We start from the raw sequence: 19,702 nt of genomic DNA on the forward strand, positions 1-19,702 counted from the left end.
CCACCTGGGTCAGATCAAATTCCTGGGTCAGAGATAGAGGGCTAGAGGTCATCTCTGAGATGTAAATCCTTGTTTGACCCAGTGAGAAGAGGTGCACGAATGTAATTGCGATCTGGACTTATTTTCTTTTACTCTTCAACTTACGAGGGGCGACCAGGTTGTTAAGATAAAACTTTTTTTTGGTGATTCTACACTCCAAAATATCGGACACGTATCCGCCATTTTTTGTGACTAGACCCTGGTTTCGACAATTTTTTTAAAAATTAAATATCCTTTTTATGTACGGTCTTGGTTGAGATGAAAAAGTTAGTGTCACGAGCAGGATTTGAACGCAAGACCTTCGCCTCAAATTCGGTATCGAAGTCACGATAGTTCAACTGGTTAGAGCTGCGGCGTGATTAGCTAGCCGAAGGTCGTGGGTTCGAATCCCGCTCGTGACACTAACTTTTTCATCTCAACCAAGAATTTAGATAAAAAGTATAACTAATTGAAATAATTAAATAGGTCAATTATAACATATATGGATTGCATGTGTTGTTGTTTTTAGAGAGTATTTCCATTTCAACAGATTGTTTGAAAAGTGAGGGACGAAGCGAGTCATTCAGTGTGCGACAACTTGAAGGACTGGTCGAGTTATTCAGTGAGAGACAAAGTGAGGGATTGAAGTTAATACGACAAAAATAATATTTTTTTATTTCTAAATAATGATTTTTGCTCGTTGCGACTAAAATTAAATTTTGAAAAAATTTTCTCATTGTCAACATAAACTGCTTAAGTTTGTTAGCAAGCAAAGGCCAGAAGATATTTTGACATTGATTAGTGTAGTTCAATAATATTCCAAATATCCAAGAGTGAAAATATTCATGCGGAATTCTTGCCAGGGATGAAAATTAAAAAATATTATTTTTCGTATATTAAATTTATTTTTGGTTAACATAAAAACAACGACGAACAGAATATAATGAATATTCTAATTTAGTATAATTTAAAAAGATAGATAAGTCAACAAAATACTGATTTTTTTGCATATTTTAACAAACAAGTTAGGACTTCAATGAGATGAAAACGAGTTTGACGAATGGTCGAAACTGTGCAAAATGTTCTCCCTTCAGGATCGATCTCTGTTGATGGGGATGTTTCTTGTTGAAGGTGATAAACGGTCATTACTACTGCCCACAACTTCTCAGTCGGATAACTTTCCATGACCCTACTCACAGTTGTCGTCAGCGACACAAGTTTTTATACCCAGTTTCATAGGACTAATTATGGGAAATTTGGTACAATGACTTTCCTTCAAAATGCCTTTAATGAAATCTGTTGCGTGCATAATTTAGATATATTTGGATCCTCATTCAATGTATTCAGAAACGAAATAAATGCTTGTCGTCGTGATTATAATAAGTTTATTGATTTTGTTAATATTTGTACTTTTTAATTTTTAAAAATTGTAATATGACTGTACTGACTTGGGGGGGGGGGGTCATCCCCTGTGATGTACTAAAATAAATAAATAAGTAAACATGTAAGAAAAATAAGCCATAAAAGTAAATTAATTTTTTAACTGTGAAAGCTATACATTGGTTTTTTTCAAAACCTAGTGAACCGGTTTTCATGATTTCGTTTTACAAAAATTTTCAAGTGCAATTTATAACTGTATTAAACATTAAACTCGGACTATTATTTCTATTTTCAAAAAAGAGGTTATTTTCTGACAAAACATTTTGCTATTTTGTGTATTTTCTTATAAAAATATTTTATATATTTTAATGGTCTATACGTCGTTAAAAAGTTCCTATTCTTTCAAATGGTATGTTTTATCTTAAAATCCTTTTAGCTGTTTTTGAATTGTAGCCGTTTCAATCAGATATTCCTTTAACGTCCTCTTTAAAATCAGAAAAATTTTGGGGGTAAAAAATGATTAATTTTAAATTAAAGCAAATATTTAAATTTAGGGGTCTCTACAAGAACTAAAACGAAATTTCATATTACGTTCGCGAAAAAAAATTATGACCTAGTTTACTTGAGATATATTTGTTTTTTAAAAAATTTTTGGTTATTGATCAACTTTGTTAGCTTTTAGTACACTTTTATTACTATTACAAAAAAAGTGATGTAAAATGATATATTCAAATAGTTTATTGGAGCAAAACAGCGAAATAAAAATATTAAAAAATGGAAAATTTCAACTTTAAAAAAATATATATTTATGTTTAGTGGTCTAATTGACTATATTAATATTTCAATTAATAATTCTTTTTTAGGTCTTGGTTGAGATTAAAAAGTTAAGTGTCACGAGCTGGATTCGAACCCACGACCATATCGGCTCGATACGCCGCTGCTGTTAAGCGACCCATAGACGGTCAATATTATTGTACAATATAGATTGCACAATAATTTGACGTTCAATAATATTGTACAAAATTTTATTTGTGTAATGAACTTGAATAGTTTGTACCACTTGTTGATACTTCACAAACTGACTGATATTGCGCAATAATGCCAACAGACGGTGCAATATTTTCCAGGTTGTACAATATATTTTCAACTTTTCGTCAATCGTGCAATGTATTGCACGAACTTTCAATATCGTCTACTCACGATCAATTATATTGCACAACCCAAAATATTTTGCAATAATACTGATCGTCTATCGGCCGCTTAACCAGTTGAGCTATCGTGACTTCGATACCGAATACGAGCCGAAGGTCTTGGGTTCGAATCCAGCTCGTGCACTAACTTTTTCATCTCAACCAACACCTCAACACCTTCAACACACCAACAAAAAATTTGGCGAAACCAGGGCCTAGACACAAAAAGTGGCGCATACGTGTCCGGTATTTTGGAATGTAGAATCACCAAAAAAAGTTTTATCCCATCAACATCGTCGTCCCTCGTAAGTTGAAGAGTAAAAGAAAATAAGTCCAGATCGCAATTACATTCGTGCGCCTCTTCTCACTGGGTCAAACAAGGATTTACATCTCAGAGATGACCTCTAGCCCTCTATCTCTGACCCAGGAATGGGTTTTCGATTTTTCGTTTCGTTCGCTTTCTAACATGGCGATCATGAACAGTTATTTCGAAAAGGAATTTGAAAATTAATGAAACGGATCCTCCGGCGAGGGAGAAAAACTTCGAAGGGGCACAGAAAAGTGACTCTTAAAACATCAGTAATATTTTAATCACTATTTAAAGCGTGAGTAAAGCCATTGTACAAGTTGCAAATTACTTGTAAATTAGAGATGTTAGATTGCAGAAGTGGTTGCGAATCCTTTCCGTTATCCGTGCAAGTTTGGAAACAAAACTTCGCAAACTGCCTCGGAGATAGCAGAGATTTGTTAAATGGTAACAATATAAATTTAAATATACATATTGCAAACTGAACAATAACTACAAATATAATATAAATATAATTTGGTCCTGTTTAAAACACTTAATCGTTTTTCGAGTAATGTTAATCTTACTTTTCTTGGAGAGGTGGGCTTCGATGGAGGCCTGATGGGGCCGGTCGGGGTGCCTGGGGCAGAGCTGGGGGCGCGGGGGCAACTCCGGGGGCGGCACGTCCTCGTCCTCCAGTTTGCGCCGCCCCCCGAGGATCTGTGGGCCCGCACTGCCGCATCGCTGCTCCTCGCATTCTATCATCGTCCCGATGCCGCGTTCACGTCACATTTCATCACACCACTCACTGAACTAACACTGCACGTTTTGCGCCTGTCAGCTCACTCTGAAACCAAAAAAAAAAAATTATATTAAACGCTAGTGAAGCTTAAATCGATAGTAGTATATAGTAAAGTAAAATTTGACTTGATTTTTTTTATGTACTTAACAACAAAAGTTGGTCCCTTGTAAGGCTGTTAAGTACTCTTGTTCTACTAATGTTAACTAACTATAATACAGTAATAACCAATATAGATTGTGGATATCTTGTTCACATTGTAAAAATTACCACACTAAACTGTGCTATAATTGACCACGGCAAAAATGTACTTCTAAACTGTGTTGTTATAGTGAAAAATATAATACAATAGCTCTTAAAGGGCGCAGTACAGTACACACCCCGACTAGTGTATCTAAAAGTGAAAAATATAGTAAAAACTAATATATAGCAGATTGATATAAATAATTTAACAGAAAAAGAATTTCCATTGAAAAGGATAAGACACTTGGTTTGTAGTTTGGTCGTTTTCAATAATTTAGGTATGATTATCCTCACTGTTTTAGACGGTCAGGCAATTAGTAGTGGGCCAAGGATGTAATCAAGTAAATTACAACAACAATGTACAAACGGTGCACTGAAGATGGCAAAATGCCGAAATGCGTGTTCTGACAGGCCGAATCACCGAGAATGTACAGGTCAAGAAAGAGGTGGGAAGGAGCGAGAGAGAAAAATAGAGTGAAGTAGATGGAGAAAGTTGAGAGAGATACAAAAAAAGAGAGACAAAGGCAGACAGATAGTGAGGTTAAGAGATAGAGAAATTAAGAGGGAGTGTGTGTGAGTGAGAGAGAGAGAGAGAAAAGAAGAAGAGGTTGAGAGAGAGAGAGAGAGAGAGAGAGAGAGAGAGAGAGAGAGGAAGACAGAGAGAGTTAGTGAAGGAGGTTGAGAGAGAGAGATAGATAGATAGAGAGAGAGAGAGAGAGAGAGAGAGAGAAAGAGAGAGAGAGTTAGTGAAGGAGGTTGAGATAGATAGACCGAGAGAAATAATGAGAAATGGAAAGAGTGGGTGAAGGGGATTGAAAGAGGAAGATATTGAGAGATTGAGAGAGAGAGAGAGAGAGAGAGAGAGAGAGAGAGAGAGAGAGAGAGAGAGCAATAATGAGAGAGAGAAAGAGTGGGTGAAGGAGATTGAAAGAGGAAGATATTGAGAGAGAGAGAGAGAGAGAGAGAGAGAGAGAGAGAGCAATAATGAGAAATGGAAAGAGTGGATGAAGGGGATTGAAAGAGGANATGAGAGAGAGAAAGAGTGGGTGAAGGAGATAGAGAGAGAGAAAGAGAGAGAGAGAGAGAGAGAGAGAGAGAGAGAGAGAGAGAGAGAGAGAGAGAGAGAGAGAGAGAGCAATAATAAGAGGGGGAAAGAGTGGGTGAAGGAGATTGAAAGAGGAAGAGGTTAAGAGAGAGAGAGAGAGAGATGTTTGCGCTATCGGTATCTATCTAGTATAAATATTAAACGAATATTGCAGATTATTATTTGTTAAAAATTTTATAAAATATAAGTGGAATGTAGTTTAATATAAAATTGCAAATTTACATTCTTATTTTAAACAAAGGCAGAAATACGTGGCTTAATTAAAGAGTAATATTTTTGAAGTGGACGTTTAATCGACTCTCTTTGAATTGAAAGCAGGAAACAAACCCGTCTATTTATAATCCAACAGGTAACGGTTTCCCCGTACGGTTGTAATTATTTCAACGAGAAATAAAAAACGATAACCATCTCGTATTTGAATATATTTAGTTGGTGCCTTTCACGCCTGGGGTTTGGCATTCTGTAAACTTTGGGTCCGTCGGGTCGTGCGATTTTTGTCAATTGTGTGTACCCGAGGTCGGGCAGGTGTGCTGTTAACGGAACGCCGATAACTCTTGAGACAACTTAAGACAAGTAATAATGGTCGCGCGCATATTAATTTTCAACCTTACGAACAAAACCCATTGGCCATTATTGGAGATTACCAAGTTGGTTAATTAACGTTGGGTAAAACGGGTATAAACCTCAACAAGCCCACTTTTTGTGAAAAATGTCTAAACAACTCAAAATAACGTCAGTTGGTTAAGAATTTCAAAAATGTAATTTCATTTTTTTTAAACTATAACTGTTCTTTATTCGTTCAGAACAATTTCATACTCCCGGGTCTGTCATTATATTGTACTGAAATGCCCACTAACGAAGAAACTAGTAAAGAAAGACTAACAACTGTTAGTTTAACTGATTGGTCGGGGAATTAGTGGAATTTTTTATCATTACTGATCAACTTTGAGGATCCACTCATTATTGCGCTATCATCTATTACTATTCGTCAGTGTGCCCAGCTTTAGTGGATGTTAAAAAGGCTAAAAAATAAACCATTTTAACAATTTAAATACAATGTTGCAAACTGAATTCTGTACTTTAGTCCTTTCCAGTATCTTTGAATTCCGCTTCTCGCCTTCTCCAATACAGATTATGTTTATGTTTCGTTGATTGTTCGCCAATTTTATTGTATTGCATGCAATAAGAATGTATGTTGTTATTGATAGTTTGCTAAGTACTGAATGGTATGTCTATAGGTTTTCAACTGTCCATTTTCCACGCTTTTCGTCATGGAACAAGCGTCAAACTTGTAGTTTTTCGTTTCTGATCATTTTGGTCTGCCCAACCCTGCTAATTTTGCCATTAAACACATTTTTGAGTGTTTGAGATCCAAAAGTCACCACACTACGGAAGAAAATTTTAAATAAATAACCCACCACTGAAGATGGCAAAATGCCGAAACACGTTTGGCCGACCAAAACAGGGAGGAAATTCAGATCAAAATGGACGAATTAAGTTCAAAAGAACGTTTTTTCATTTTCTTCTTAAAAGGATAGCTAAATATTGCATTAGTGGTGAACCTGTAGTTGGGTCAAGCTTGGTCGTTTCCGGTTACTCGCTGTTTTGGTCCTCACATTGTCAGCACTCTCCAGGAGCAAGAAATGTAGGAAGATGGATAGCATGAACGATAGAAATATCATATTAACCTTAACAGGTAAAATGACTGAAGTTGACAAAATGCCCAACTGTATGTGAAAGGGCCAGGCTATATCTATGACTATCAGTAAATTGACTTAACTATCTATGATTTATCCAGAATTGATCGTAATATAGCTAAATAAACCCACAACAGAAAATGCCAAACCGTGCTTGACATGACGAGGAATCTATCCATCATGGACCATATATCGCTAAATAAGCCTACCACTTAAGATAGTGAAAAGCCAAAACATGTCTGAAAGAAAGAAAATGTTGGTATAGGCAGATCAAAATGCCAAAAACGACTAAACTACGGAAGAACATTTTCTTTATTTTCCACTTAATAGAATAGCCAAAGATTGCTATGAAATCAATAAATCCAACTATCCAACGTAAACATTCCATCTTCAAATCATGCAACTTCATAAATACCGAACTGTTCACCTTCGCTGGTTTTGTCTGTCAGGCGACATTTTCCCATCTTTGGTGATCATGCCTGTTTGTTATTTTGTCTTATTTTGTACAAATTATAAAAGATCAGATTACAGGATTATCAACCGGCAGATTCTTACAAAAAATCACTCAAGTGCTTTATCTTCCATTGCACCAGGAATGTCAATGAAGCAGACTGACATAGTTAGTTTAACTGTTAATGTTAGGAAATATTTTCGATATTCCATCGATTCCCTCTTTCTAAAACTCTGAAGGATGAAAGTTCCACGATTTTCAAACAAAACAAAAACTGCACTATCAGTCGTGCTATTATTTGGCAACATAATTTGATTGTTGGTTGCATGACGGAGAACGGAGTCCTTGGACCTTTGAGATGGACCGATCACGACGTTTCTCCTTACACGCACCCACCAAGCCTGTAATTAGAATTTCAGTGGTGAATTTTTTTATAAATCATCTTTTAAATAAATCTCTGCTTTGGTTTTTTGAATAACTAATCCATTGAACTTTGCTATGTTGTTTGGTCGTTTCCGACAATTTTGTTATGCCTCACTGTTTTAGTCTCTCAGGAACGGACATCCACCACTGAAGATGACAAAAAAACGAAAAGATCTGTCAGATTTAACGATGATATGCAGGCCAAGGTGGCCAAACTAGGGGAGAGGGAACTTCCTAAAACAAAATCAATTTAACCCGACCCTTTTTTAATTTTTTCTTCTTTTCAATTTTGCATTTGCCGTCTTAATCAAAGAATGTCGGGAAGAGTTGCGCTGTAATAACAGGATGTCTCCAATGGCCCCAGAGGATCAATTACTTGATATTTATCCAATCCAGTGAGTAATTGACTGTTTTCCTAAGATCCCGTTTAAACAATTTAACAGCGTCCTGCCTATGACGGAGATGATCTACGATACAAAATCAGTTTTGTTACCAACAACACTGCCTTATTTGTATGAATTTTTCTTGCGCTGTACCATGAATCAGGATGACCCGTTCTATAACTTGCAATATTTTGAAAGTATTTGATGGTGTAAAACAGACGTTTTCTTAAGAAATTTTACTTGGTTAATAGTCAATTTGGTTTTACTGTAACCTTTTCACAGAAACGCCAAGACAATACGATTCAACACAATCGCACATTGTCCATTGGCATCGGTCTGAACGAATCTATTAGTTCTGGTCCGCCTGTCCTCGCTTTACGTCCGTCACTAGGAAGGACACCGCGAAAACACATGTATGTACAATTTCAGTGATTATCTGACACGCTTTCATGATAAAGATATTTACATATTAAAAATTGACATTTCATAAAGAATTGATTGTTATTGACCGATGAAGCGTAGATCGAAATTAATCATTTCGTTCGACCAACGGGGCAAATTAAATTTCGATATTACGTGTTTTTTTTCTTTATAACACACGAGAGTCTTGTCCGGCTATGATTAATGATCGTACATGAAGACAAGTTTCTTTCACATCTTCGGACAATATTATTTAGGCGCAAATAGCGAAGACACACGGAGAAAATGATCAATAGATTAATTCCCAAAAATAGTTAATAGATCAAAATAGGATATCTTTGATCCGCTTATTATTCTTCGACTATATAAATAAACTTACATAATCATGTTTGATAAACTAGATAGTAGACTAAGCAATCAATGGTAAACTTGGTAGTGTATCAGTATTGATCCAATAGATCCAATAGCCTTCAACAACCACAGAAATGTGTTTTTTCTTATCAGACTTAGAATCGGACAATCTCGTATGACAACTGGATACATTTTGGGCCGAATTCTATCTCGCAAGCAGAAAAAACTCGATGTAACTCCTTGTAGAGAGCGTGTAAGCAAGCTACATTTTTGACATTTATTTCAATATTTTCAACCTTTCTGTGTTAAGTATTTTAGTGAGTTTTGCAGTCATTCGGCCAGACCTGTATATCACAGGGAAATATGTATTCAAAGAAAAATTAAGGTTGACAAATTTTTAACGGAATTAATCAAATAATCGCAGATGAAGGATATTCATAAAAAAAGTTGGTCTCACTTCCTCCTTAATTTCATCCTCAAACTGAGCACACTTTTTGACCGGCTTTGTAAGACTGTAGTACGTCAGGGATTTACGAAAAACAAGAAGAGGCATTCTTTTGGACGGCCTACTTAAGCGGGATAAATAGCGCTCATGCCATCTCGAATTACTCCAACAAATTTCAACCTGTTTATTTATAACCCTGTCTTTTTTAATTCGGATGAAGTCATGATACTATTTGCAGTCTACAAATATTTATTGGTCATCAGAATTTAGATGTGTGGTAAACTGCAATTACTGACCGCCCAAATGTCAAACTGACCATTATTATGCACCCTCTACCACCAAGAACTCCAAGGGAAAAAAACATGAATACATTTTTAGATAAATTTGAAACGAATCAACATCATTTATTGATTATTTGAAGATCGTGAGGTGCGGTCTGGTTTGACGTAGGTTTTAGAAAAACATTTTCTTTATCGTGTTACGTTACGATCTTTATTGAGATCATAATCAGGGCTCAAAGTGTTTGTTTTCTGCGTAATTGTGTTATTCTTAAAACGACACACAAGAATGGCTCAAACACTTTGAGCCCTGAAGATGATCTCAATAAAGACCGAAACGTTAGCACGATAAAGAAAATGTTTTTCTAAAGCCACATATCAGAACGCACGTCACGAACTTCAAATAATCATTAACTAACGGTCACTAAACACCACACATTCATTTATTGATAAAATCAAGCTAACTTTGTCGTGATTGTGTCTGTATTTTTCTTGTTTTGCTTATATTGCGTTTTACTTTAGTATGATTTATCATATTATCAGTTGTTTTATTTAGTTTATGAAAATTTAGTTTATATACACTACTGGTGCATTATGATCGTGTTCAGATAGACAGATAAAATACAAGTAGATAGAGCAAAGAATAGAAAAATCATAACCATTCTCTAGTCAAATCACCTCTAATCAACTGATTCACCCACCACTGAAGATGGCAAAAGGTTCAATTATTTCCCCACAACTGTGTGGATACCAGGATCATTTGTAAATTGGTCTATCTTTCTATTATTTTATCCATCCATAATGTAGGAAAATAAACCCACCACTGAAGAATGCGGAAACACAACTGACCAAAACCAGCTAGGATAGACAGAATAAAATAACCAAAAACGAGTTAACATCAAATGTACGTTCTCTTTATTTTACACTTAAAAGAATAGTCAGAGAATTGCATTAGTGTTGAATCTAATTTTGTCGTTTTCGTTAACCTTGGTTCGCTTATACTCGGTCAGAGGCACTCCCAACACAAAGAAACAAATTAACAAGGGGATGACCAGTTTCGCGGATCAAGGATTTGGACCAAATTTTTTTGGTGATTCTACACTCAAAAAAATATCGGACATGTATCCGCACTTCTTGTGAATAGGCCCTGGTTTCGCCAAAAATAAAATTTTGAAAGTTGAAATTTTCCGTTTTTTAATATTTTTATTTCGCCGTTCTACTTGCAAGTATATATTATATATCAGTACATCATTTTACTTCCATTTTGTCTGTAGATTTCAATAAAAATATAGTAAAAGCTATCAAACTTTACAATAACCAAAAAAATCTAAAAAACAAACACATTAAATCAGATAAGCCACAATTTTTTTAAATATTAAGCATTTTTTCATTAAATTTTTGTAAAGCTATAAAAACAAAACAAGTTTTTACTTGGATTTCTTAGTGTAGCAAGTTTTCCCACTTGCATATATTTTGCCTCCATACTTTATTTCCGATTATTGTTGGTCATAACGAATTTGTCTCTTTGTTCTTTTATCTTGATTTATAATTAAACATTTATTATTATTATATTTCCGTTAACCCGTATTTTCTGTACTTTTCTCGAAAGAAATCTGCCACTGGACTACTTTTAACGACCAACTTTTTTTTGGAAGAAAAATAAGAAAACTGCATGAATTATTGATACTTTGTCATTTACAATCAATAACGGCAAGGATAGTTAATCGTTTCCACGTCGTAAATCGTTACGTAAATCGATTTAAAAAAAACCTTTATGCAATTTTTTTTTCAAAATAAACGTTAATTTGCATAGGGACAAGATTTAATGGCCAAAGGTTCAGTTTAGATATATAAATCATTTAAGAGATCGGTTTATAATTAATATTAATGGTTTTTAATAATCTCGAGAATAGTAAAACGGTTTTTCTAGTTTGAAACACTTGTGGAGAGTGCGAATCGAGTTTTAAAAAATTGCCTAGCACAATATATAATGGCAAGTATTAATTTGAGAAGGTTGCGTTGAGAAGAAAATAATCTTTTGACAACGATGTAACATTTTCAATAGGATTTTATAATAAAATACGATCTGGGAAGTTCACGAATTCTAAAGAAAATTCATAGTTCCTTTTTCAATCAGGACTATGAAATGAAAATTATTTATTTTTATTAATTTTCATGTTAAAAAATAAGATCATCTATTCAAAAATTTGAAACCCTTAAAGATATTTATATTAGTACGTTTGTAATAAATAAGTGTAGTTTAATAGATTTGAAGAGGCAGACTAAAGAGCTGATTATTATTATTTAATTGGTCTCTTCCCCAGTCGACTTTTACTGGAAATTTATAATGTTGATGGCTGATAGCTAACTTTATACGAGATAATTACCAATAAGCATGTCTATATAAATGAAGAAAATATTTTGATAAAGTAAAGTGGTTTTATACGTTGGAAACACCTGTTCAGAGAAGAACGTTAAGCAGTTTTACTTTTTCTTTTGAGGAAGGAATCCGTTGAATGTACCTGTCGAGTTTCTCTTACCTGTAAGGTTTAAGTAGTACCTCGTCCTATTTAGAGAAGGATCGTGGCCGTCGGTCCCTTTGGGCTCAAACCCTCCATTACCCTTTTGAAGGCCGGCCTAAAGAGATGAAATATCCCTCAGGGCTCGGGTTTTCAAAACAAGTGAGTTCCACGTAAAATCAACGAAGCGGATTCCCTGAGGATTGATTATCAGTTTTGACGATGGAGAACTAATGCAGTATTATCCTGGAAGGGCAAATTATAAAGGAACCAGTTCGGGGAGCGGTAGGGATTATTATCCCGTCCTGGAACAGCCCGGGGCCACTTTAATTATGAATTAAGCTTTATTACAGAGCATTAAGGAGACGGACGCTGGAATCTTCGAGCCGGAGGTGTGAAACTGCTTCGTTACAAGGTCGGAAAAGGAGATACGAGGTCGTGGGAACGGCTACCACATTCGGGGGCGTAGACTGGATTGTATTTTTTTCCACCATTGTGAAAACCACCTGTAAGCTTGTCAGGTAGATCTCGGCCCTTAAAGTTCCCCGGTGATAAAAGATTTGTGCACTGGAATGATTCGAGAAAATAGTTTCGGTCTAGCATAAAGACCTCCATTGTTAACTGCGCAACGGTCGGTCGATCATGAGATGTGCCAGTTTCTGTCCCACAGCTTTCTGTCCTTTTATTCTTCTGTATTGGATGTTCCAGGAACGTAGCCTTTGCACCCCATTGGCTTATTGTTAACCTTCTTAGGGGGACGTTATCTTTTTTTCGCATTGTTACCTGTGAAAACGATAATTTATGGATAAAAATAAGGTATCTCTTATTCGATATCCATTTTTCATGTTGCCAGCAGGTAATAACGCGTGAATTTTTAAACATTCCTATATCAACATCTATAAAAACCGTAAAAATAAACGGAATATTTCTTTTCTTAACCAGCATTCAAAATTGAATGTATAATATTGCTAATAGTCATTAAAAATTATTAAACACGCGTAATCCACATATAGAACCCTTTTTACCTTAAGATTTAAAAAATTCTACTAAAATTAATAAACGTCGGAGAAGATTGATAAATAAAATACAAATATTAACCGTTCAAAGGGAAAATAAGAGAAACGAGAGGCATAATATTGTTTAATCCTCCCGCAGGATAAAGGATTCTAGGAGAAAATATGAAAAAACAAGCTTTTGAAGCAATAATCCGAAATTCAATAAGGATTTCGTAAAGGAAAAGTAAGAAATTGAAGCCGATTAGAATAGTTTTTGAATTAAACAATGCTGACTGAAAAGCTAAGCTAGTAATTAAAAATGTAACATCTGTACACAAATCCGACAGGGGTGGTAGACAACACGTCCACAAAACGGATCAAAATTTTGGCTGGGATAATGTATATTTAGTGAAGGCAGAAGGCTAATCAAAGAAATTATGTACATACATTGACTAGTTCTTAACTAAAGAAAATATATAAAAAGCGGACCACGAAAACTAGTGAATTTAATAAGTTAAAATGAAGTACACTTCACTAAAGCTCTCCGTAGCCATTTCATTTGTCGCCGAGAATCAAATAGATTTCACGACATTTGAAAAATGGCAACAAGGAGAGAAAATTCGAGAGGTGAGGTTGAGATGGGAAGTTAGTGTCCGAGCAGATCGAAGTCAGGATAGCTCAAGTGGTAGAGCAGCGGCGTTCTAGCCGAAGGTAGTGGGTTCGAATCCCGCTCGTGCCATTGACTTTTTTATCTCAACTAAAAACCGTAATTAATTGAAAGATATTAATTTGTCAAGCGGACCGCGAAAACTAGTGAATATATAAAAAAGTTTCACTCTTACTGATGTACATACAACTGTGGTGATCTGAAATTTTTCGTCACGATTTCGTGAACACGGGCCAATATTCAGTGTCAAAAACATGTTATTTACAAATATTATAATAAATATTAACGTTCTTAAAAAAAATGACATAGTAAAGGTTTATACTTGATGATGGGGGTTAGTATGGGATTCGATGAACTCATGCTGAACCCATAGGGTCACATATTGAGACGTCGTGAAGATGGACACAATAAGCGACACTATGCCGGTTCAGCGTAGTAAAGGTTGTACACAATAGAATTTCTCTTAAAACGGAATGATTCATAAAATGAAGAAGTTAAGATTTTTGCGAGTGGTTTTTGGATTTGCTAATGGACATCGCATTTTCAGATGGGTAAAGTCATAGATAAGAGGAACACTTCTTCCCTTCTTTCTCTCATGTCATTGCACGTGATTTCAATAATCTCTATGAAGCTGTTCCTTAGTTTCGATGGCAGGAGTGTCCCAGAGTGTCAATCATATCTAGTAAGGTCAAATCAGGATTCCTCGCTGTCCAAGCCACGAGAAGAGTGGATCTGATTTTTGTTACCAACTAATAAATGTTTTCATTAAAAATATGTCATGTACGATGTTCGTGTTGCTGCTCTCCTTGGATTCGATATCCTGTTTTTCAATCTTGCAAAGGGGATTTCACTAAGAAAAGTACTAAAATAAGTAAAAGTGAGAATGTACTTGGAATGCATAAGGCAACTTTGGTGAAATATCCGCAAATTTTGATGGAAAAGTCATTGCATGAGCCACAAATTGAGTATTTAAAAAAAAAAAAAAAAAAGCACGGGTTTTGCCATTTGTTCTTATTCTTCGAGTAGCTACTGTGTATTCGGCAGCGTAAATTTTTCAACGGAAATGTTATCTTGTGGAAAATTTAACGTCGTTTGCGAAATAAAAGTCAGATTTGTATTTTAATGACGCTAAAGTTGAGAAATTACAATCACAAAAATTAATCTTTATGTAAGGTATTGGTTGAGATAAAAAAGTCAGTGTAACAAGCGGGATTCGAACCCTCGACCTTCGGCTAAATACGCCGGTGGGTTGAGATGGGAAGTTGTCTCCGAGTGGATCGAAGTCACGATAGCTCAGGTTGTAGAGCAGCGCCGTATTAATCTTAAATAAAGATTAATTAATTGAAAAGAAGTTATTTGATCAATCAGACCACGAACTTTAATGAATTTTATAACCACAAACATGTTAATATCCCAGAAAAGAATCAAGGTAGAAACCTCGTTCCGGTGGCACTGAACTACGTTTTATTTAGTGAACTCACCGTGGCAATATTGACATTTAACCCTGTAACACCCTGTATAGCTAACCTAATTGAGGGTCGATGGCGGAATATTGAGCAGACCATCGACCCTTCCACGCTATACATTCACGCTAATGAATACATTCACTTTCAACACCAGCCAAATACGCAAAACTCATCATTACTGTATACAATATAAACAACCCCCATTCCAAAAATAGGAACAGGGGACCCAGATAAGCACTGCCTTGCTCAAGCACGATTCTCATATTGGGTGGTTTTCCTACACGCTCTCTATAAATAACCAAGAAATTGCACCTTTCAATTAGGTAGGACACATCGAGAAACTTTTCTCTACATGCCAAAAATTTCGTAGCTATTATTTAGTTAATTAATTATTTCAGATAATTTATATTAATTAGGTATTGTAGTTGGAAGATATTATTTATAAGATAATTTATGATTTTTTTAGGTTGGTTAAGAATATTGTTTCTGACGTTATAGAAAATTTTGGCAATTTTGAAATTTTGGCTGTACGTATACGACAACCGGATGATATTTCTGTTTCATTCACATTAAACCATAGGATTTTAAACTTTGGATTTGAATACCCTGTAATCTAATAATAGAAATTTCAAAATACCGATGGCGAGGATATATAGCAAATAAAGCAAATCTTTCGAAAAAAATTCCAATACAGAAATATAGATGGTTGATATGAAAGAAGTTTTAATTGAAATAAAACTTACTACATGCAAAAAAATGCCAATTCTTTATAAGACCTGACAATATTATGTTACATGAAATAAAGATATTTATAACGTTTGAATATCTAGCGACTTGGCAAGGGAAAGGGCCCGGTCGATATAGCACCGTACTCCTACCCTCTTGTGCTTTGAACGAAGGGGGCTTTATCGTCTCGTATTAGATTAAAGATCTAAGGATTTGACTTCATCCTGCCCCGGGTTGTGAGATTGAGCAACGGACGTAGATTTTTGGGCGTGACGGTTCCTAGGCGTCGGACTTCGCCGGGCCCGAAGGTCGCGCTTTCTCCTAGCCCTCCAGAACCTCTGAATCAGAGAAGCCCTGTTAGTTATGAATGGCAGCCGGAGCCCCCTTCCAGGCCGTCGGGTCATAAATTCGGCCAAGATGTCATACACGAAAAGGACCCCGGGCAATGAAGGGGCTCCCTTATTTAACGAGCAACGCTTCTCGCTAAAAATACCGTCGGCCGGCATGGATCTGAAAAAATTACCCTAAGGTCAAATTACAAACATGAACAGCTATAAATTGCATAACAGAATTTATTATTAAACATACTCATAAATGGTAAACAGAACGTCTGGTCGAAATAAGGTTTCACTGCATCAGAAGTTAAAATTATTATTTCACATTCCTTTGCTTAAACTTATTTTTGCTCTATTTAAAAACAATCCTCCATTAGTTTAAGTTTGTGTATAAACGAACTGTAATTTTTTTAAACGTCCAATATAATCATTGTAATAAAAATTATAGCTATTCAGAAATCGTGAGATGCGGTCTGGTGTGATGTAGGTTTCATAAAAACATTTTCTGTTTTTCTGAAACCTACATCACACCAAACCGCATCTCACGATTTCTGAATAATTATGGATTAACGGTAACTAATCACCACACAAAAAAATTATAACAATGAAGAGAAGATTTTTAATATTTAAATTAAATTTATTTTTATTGGGTTTCGTGGTCCGCTGGACCCAATAAATTATTTTCAATTAATTAAGGTTTTGGTTGAGATAAAAAGTCAGTGTCACTTGCGGGATTCGAACCGTATTTAGCCGAAGGTCGTGGGTTCGAATCCCGCTTGTGACACTGACTTTTTTATCTCAACCAAAACGTTAATTAATTGAAATTAAATTTAATTTTAAATATCCAAACCAGTTAAAAAGCGAGAATTAACACTTTATGATAATATTGGGAGTTGAAAGATCTAGGAACATCATGTCAGGCTTCAACAACAATAAAATTTAAATATGAGTTACTTTTTTCTTTAATATCCTGCCTGGAAGACACGTGTGTAATTACTTGTGACGTTTTAAAACGTGAGAGTGAAAAAAAGAAATCTTCAGTTCCGCCTTATAAAGAATATAATCCAGTAAAAACCAATGAAATATTAATATAATTGTAGTTAGTCTGAAAATTAGAAAACAGGATTGAAAAAGTAAAAAAAAAAAAAAGGAGAAATAAAACGAAAAGCTCCATGGATTATTATGTTATTTTGTGTAATGATACAAATATATATAATTGAACAAATAAACCCTTTCTGATTTGAAATTAGCCCTTTTTCGCATAAAGTTAACCGTTTTTAATTTCAAATTAGTTTTTTTGATATCAAATTAAACCTTTCTTTTAAACATTAAAAAACCTAGCAGACGGTAAATAAAACTGTAAGCAAGTAAAGTAAAATCCCTATATTTGAAAAAAAAAATGGGCTCTTGCTTAGAACACCATAGGAAAAGTAAATTACAATTCAAATTAAAAACCATAAAAATTAACTATAAAAACAAATGACTTTTCTTTTAATTTGAGATATTTAAAAAAAAATTAGTCTGCAAAAAGCAGTATTTCTCACATTTCTCAATTTAAAAGAAGAATCCTTTATTTTATTTTATTCTAATTAAAATTAATTTTTATTGGGCTCTCGGTCAGAAACCATAGGAAAAGTATATTACAATTAAAATTGAAAACAGAAAAAAATTAACTATAAAAACAATTGACTTTTCTTTTAATTTGAGATATTTAAAAAAAAATAGTTTCTAAAAAGCACTATTTCTCAATTTAAAAGAACAATCCTTTATTTTAATATGTTATTTTATATAATTTTAATTAATTTTTATTAATTCATTCACTGAGTGAGTGAGCGAACGACTAAGCCAGTAATCAGTGAATGTGTGAATGGATCGATTTGTGAGTGAAATGGCTGAACGAGTCATTTAGTGAGTGACCAATTGAGTCAATTTACCAACTGACTGAGTGAGTAAGCGACGGTCAAGTGACTAAATCCGTAAATGTGTGAGTAACTAACTAACAGGGACTGAGAAAATGCGTGAATGATTGATCAAGTTATCACTAACATACTTAGTGAATCAATAGACAAGTAATTGAGCGAGTGAGAAGTGAAGGACTAAGGGAGTTATTAAATGAGTGAGCAAATGGCTGAGCCAGGTGTCAGTGAGGACCTAGTAAGTGAGTGAATCAATGAGCAATTATTGAGCCAGCAAGTGGATTTGTCAGTAACTAAAGGAGGGACTGAGCGAGTGTTTGAGTAAATGGCTAAGATAAATAGTGAATGAGTGGGTATTCTGGTCTGCCTATCAGGCGTGTTTCTGCTTTTCATTCTCTGTTTGCCTGTATTTAAAAAAAGCAAAAATTCACAAGATTGTCAAACAAAAACGTTGTTTTTCAGTTATTTTATCAATCATTTTATTACACTAAAAATACGTTTTTGCTACCAAAGTAAAATTGTTTATGACTTTCATAAATTACAAGTCGAAAATTTACACCACAATAGTGCATATGATGAGATAAGAAAAGAGCATAAACCGAATTAGCATAATTCAAACGCCATAAGAAATACAGGTTTTTTCAATTGTAATTTTTGGGAAAACACACTGTGAAACCCTTTTTTCATTATTTCTCCTCTAAAACCTTTTATGTAGGATGTTAGGCACGGTTGTTGGACGGCCGGGGAACTTTTTCGCCAGGGTAATTTGCTACGTTGCTAACCCAATGTCAATTCGGTTCGGGGTAATGACGGCCTTCAAGCAAGTTCACATGTTAACAATTAGAATAGCAAACTGGATAAATTGCACACTCGGTGATTTTTAATTACTGTTAAAATGCGACACACTGATATTGATGAAACCGGGATGGACAAATTTCCATGTTTCTTTAGTTTAATAAAGTAGTTTTTTTTGGAATATTAAAAATTTTGTGAAATTTGTAGTAATTTGTGTCATTATAAAATGATTAGCCAGTAAATCAGTCTCTGTATCCAGAAATGACCAATTGACAGTGGTTTTATTTTGTAAAACTGAACCTCTTAAACTAGTTGAATAATTAATTCCTATCCTCTTGGATGAAAATTACAAGCCTGTTGTTCCACCAAGGAAACGCTAAGTTTAAAAAAACGCGAAGACCACACTCAGCGGCATGACGGTAATGCGCCTGAAGAAGAGGTAATGGCTCAATTTCGGCCCTGATGAGCTGTTCTTAGCTCATTCCGATTCGTTCCAAAACTGCACATTTAATGAAGATGACCGGGGGATTTTCGAAGAGCACATTTACGACGAAAAACCTGTATATTTCTATGATTTATGTGTAACGACACCTAGAATTCGGGAGTCGGTGAATCTGCTCTTTTTTTCTCGATATTAATTTCTTTATCAGGAGAATTTTCTGGTTGGTTGTCACTTCATTCATGGTCCAATGGAAGGTAGCGTAATGAGATCTGGTCGATAGGTGTCATGGAAAACTGGGTCCGTGAAACTTCATTATATGCCCAATTTCCACTGGGAGGGTACATACTAGACTAGCAGCAATGTAACTACTGA

The 19,702-nt window shown here is 34.9% G+C and overlaps 1 protein-coding gene across 2 annotated transcripts in view; it reads right to left on the reverse strand.

Annotated features, from left to right (window-relative positions):
* The window catches only part of LOC106664478, a 51,234-nt gene that overhangs the window by 22,356 nt on the left and 9,176 nt on the right, over positions 1–19,702 (reverse strand). For both annotated transcript variants that reach the window (XM_014390196.2, XM_014390194.2), the window contains exon 2: positions 3,462–3,721. In XM_014390196.2, the coding sequence (XP_014245682.1) occupies positions 3,462–3,639 (178 nt within the window). In that variant the 5' untranslated portion in view covers positions 3,640–3,721. The remainder of the gene's footprint in view (positions 1–3,461; positions 3,722–19,702) is intronic.

Source organism: Cimex lectularius, unplaced genomic scaffold (assembly GCF_000648675.2).
Source record: "Cimex lectularius strain Harlan isolate CLEC.00 unplaced genomic scaffold, Clec_2.1 scaffold8, whole genome shotgun sequence".
Lineage (NCBI taxonomy): Eukaryota > Metazoa > Arthropoda > Insecta > Hemiptera > Cimicidae > Cimex > Cimex lectularius.